Source organism: Phytophthora sojae, assembly GCF_000149755.1.
Source record: "Phytophthora sojae unplaced genomic scaffold PHYSOscaffold_46, whole genome shotgun sequence".
NCBI lineage: Eukaryota > Oomycota > Peronosporomycetes > Peronosporales > Peronosporaceae > Phytophthora > Phytophthora sojae.
Window position 1 is genome coordinate 1 of NW_009258160.1, and position 3,113 is coordinate 3,113.

The 3,113-nt window shown below is 55.8% G+C and overlaps 1 protein-coding gene across 1 annotated transcript; it reads right to left on the reverse strand.

Annotated features, from left to right (window-relative positions):
* Positions 1-777: 777 nt before the first annotated feature.
* On the reverse strand, positions 778-2,255 carry PHYSODRAFT_343317 (hypothetical protein; the record flags this gene model as incomplete). Its single annotated transcript, XM_009541869.1, has 2 exons — positions 778-1,452; positions 1,500-2,255. 2 exons carry the CDS (start codon positions 2,253-2,255, stop codon positions 778-780), a joined length of 1,431 nt encoding a protein of 476 aa, XP_009540164.1.
* Between the last annotated feature and the right edge of the window lie 858 nt (positions 2,256-3,113).

Consider the following 3,113-nt stretch of genomic DNA (forward strand, 5'->3'; position numbering starts at 1 on the left):
GTCGTCGTGGGGTCCCTGCTTGGGCGAGTCCATCGACCGCAGGGCGCGGAATGGGACCCAGGTCCTTTCATCCACGACGGGGTCCGCAGTGACCAAGTGGTTGGTTTCGTGTGCGCGGTTCGAGATGGGGTTGTCGCCGACGTGCACGCCATTGGCACCGAGAGCTGCAACAGCAAGCAGGGCCACGACTGCGAGGATCGAGGACACAGTCTTCATGCTTGGAGAGTGAGTGGGTGGTCGAAAGCTAATTCGAAAGTGAGCACAGCGGGGGAGGCGTGCACTAAGTGCTTTACGGCCACAGGATACTTACTTCGCCGAGGGTGTTGCGAAGGACAACGGATTGTTTAACCTGCCATTGTTGGTGGTGATGGCACCCCCTGTGGCTGTGGTTGACATTGAGCCAGGTTCACCACCTATAATGTGGAGTGGACTTGCCAACAGAAGAGGATAGCCATGAATCTTAGATTGCAGTGCGCTTCCACAGGTGCAGTGCTCCGTACACGTTCAAAATATTATTGAAAGTCACTATGCCCTCGTGCACCTCAACTTTGAACTCGATAATCCGTTTGAGTGCCCGATCGCGACGTTGTGGAAGGCCGCTTTCTTTATGATGCAGGTGCATACATGTACCACGCAGAACATGAACACGGCATCACATCGTACCCAGCAACAAGTTTTGAGAAGATCTGAAGCTTTGATGATCACTTGCCCTCGGACACTTCAACTTCAGTTAACTGACAGTGTGTTGGGCACCCCACTTCCATCCTGTCTTCGTACTCACACCAACAAACTACTGAATCGGTACACATACGACCACTTCGCCAGCATTGCCTCCTGCTGGGGAGTGGGTCCGACCTTGCTCGTTGTCGTTTGCTTCTCCATCGCACCGAGCGAGTCTCGCAGTTCTTGCCAGTGAGGCGACGAGTGGACCTGCCAGCAAGCCTCCTTCAGCTTCAACACTGCCACGATCAAGTGCGCCCCCAGCACGACCACGAACTTCAGCGTGCAGTGCTGATCCAGCATCGCCAGCCCCATCAGCGTTGCTCCAGCCAAGACCGTCCAGAGCACCGTGCTCCACTCCAACAGAGCGGCGACAACCGCCACCAGCCTCCACAGCAAGATCTCCAGTCGGATCACAGTGCTCGTGACCGTCTCCTCCGACAGCAGCAGCAGTCCCGCCATAGCCAGCACCGCATCTTCCACCGACCGGTAGCCCACCACTTGCCCAACGACCGTCTTCCACTCGCCCCTGTACGTCGCAGCCTTGGTCGGCAACTCAATGCTCTCCGACCCTGGAAGCCCCTGGCGCACACACCACGACAGCCCGTCCTCGTAGCCCAGGTCGTACAGCCACCGCATCTCTCGCTGCGATGGAGGGTACATGGACCACCACGGCGGCACGAAGACGTTGGGCGTGACGGTGATCGTGCGGACGCCGTGTTCGAACAGCGGCTGGTTGTCCAGCAGTACTCGCCCTCGAGCTCGAACGGCAGCCCCACCAGCGGCGTGGCGCAGCACGAGGCCACCATCGTCTGCAGCAGGTGCAGCGGGTTCTTGAAGCGCGAGACGCGGCGCGCGACCCAAGCCGACAGCGACGTGTACACGATTGTGACCTTGCCCTGCAGCTCATGGATGTTGTTGGCGTTGCCGTGGCGCGTGACGGCGTCGATGAGGTAGTCGCGCATCCGGAACGGGCCCCTCCAGCTCGCGTGGGCGGCCGGCACGTAGTCGTCGACGACCGAGTCGCAGATCTCGTCGAAGTCCGACTTGAGGACGAGCGACACGATGGCCAGGCAGCCGGCGGACGTGCCGATGAACTTGGCGCGCTCGTCCACCTTGAGCTCGCGCAGCGCCTTGCACACGCCGTACATGTAGACCATGAGCCAGCCGCCTCCAGAGAAGAAGTGCAGCAGGTCGTTGCGAGGCTCAGTGGGCTCGAACGCCGTCACGTCGGGACTTGGCTCGAGCTGTTGCTGGACGTGGAGGTTGGTGTCACGCGTGGCAGGGAGAGGTCGACACTGACGAGAGTCGACATGGAGGCGAAGGCGCTTCTGTTGTAGCGACAACTTCCTCAGCAGATCTCGCTCCGCGCGTCGCCATCTCAGGACAGATCGCAGTCTTGCTATGCGTCTGCGCTCCTTGCGCGCGCGGTGCTTGGCGTTGGGTCTGCCAACGAACTCGAGGGCGAAGACGCTCGACTGCATCTCGGTACGCCCTTGACGAGGCAAATTGACAAGTGGTGTGGTGCTGTCCATGGTGGTCGACTGAGCGAGGAGGTCCTTGATCATCCAAGACCATCGGGTAGAGTGAGGTCGGTGCTGCGTGGACCATGTTGTTAGGCTTCCATCACAGCTCAAGGGGTCGATACCCACACGCTGCCAGCAGCTCACCTGCTCGGGTACACGCATGTAGACATGAGCTCATCCAGGGTCGTGCCGCCACTTCGAAGCGCTACGGATCTGTTGGTTTAACAAGTTGCACAGGAGCCAATTGAACAGTATGGACACGAACCTTGCTGTACATTAACGCTAGCTCAAACTTGTGGTCGGTCTGTCCAGAGAGTGCATGAAATAAAAACTTATTCCAAAAACAAATTATTGCAGTTGCGTGTTTAAAATATATACACAAACAATTCATTTTCAAAAGCGGTATTTAATAGAATGCATAGTTATTGTTATATAAATTAAATTTAGTTTTAAATAACAATACATGCAGGTTTTGCAACGTAACATACCAGTATTGTACTAAAGTTTCCGCGAGGTGCAGCGGCACCAACTACGAAGGGAGTTGCAGAGCAGGTGGTAAGTGAGACCACACGACCAACTTAACCCCAGTCGCCCCTCTTGCTAGGACAAACGGGAGGACAAAATCGGATTTTACTTGATTTCAGTATAGTGTACCACAAATTTTGTCCTATACGGACCGCTAGGACAAAAATTATGGTACACTATACTTTACATCCGTGAATATCGGATTTGTCCTAGCATTTTTTCGGTTTGTCCTAGCAAAGTGCCCGACTGGGGCTATTATATGCGATGCTTCTGCACATATAGGCCCAGGCGGCTTCAAAGTTGCTTTTGTGTCGCGAGAAGAATTCGACGATGATCACGTAG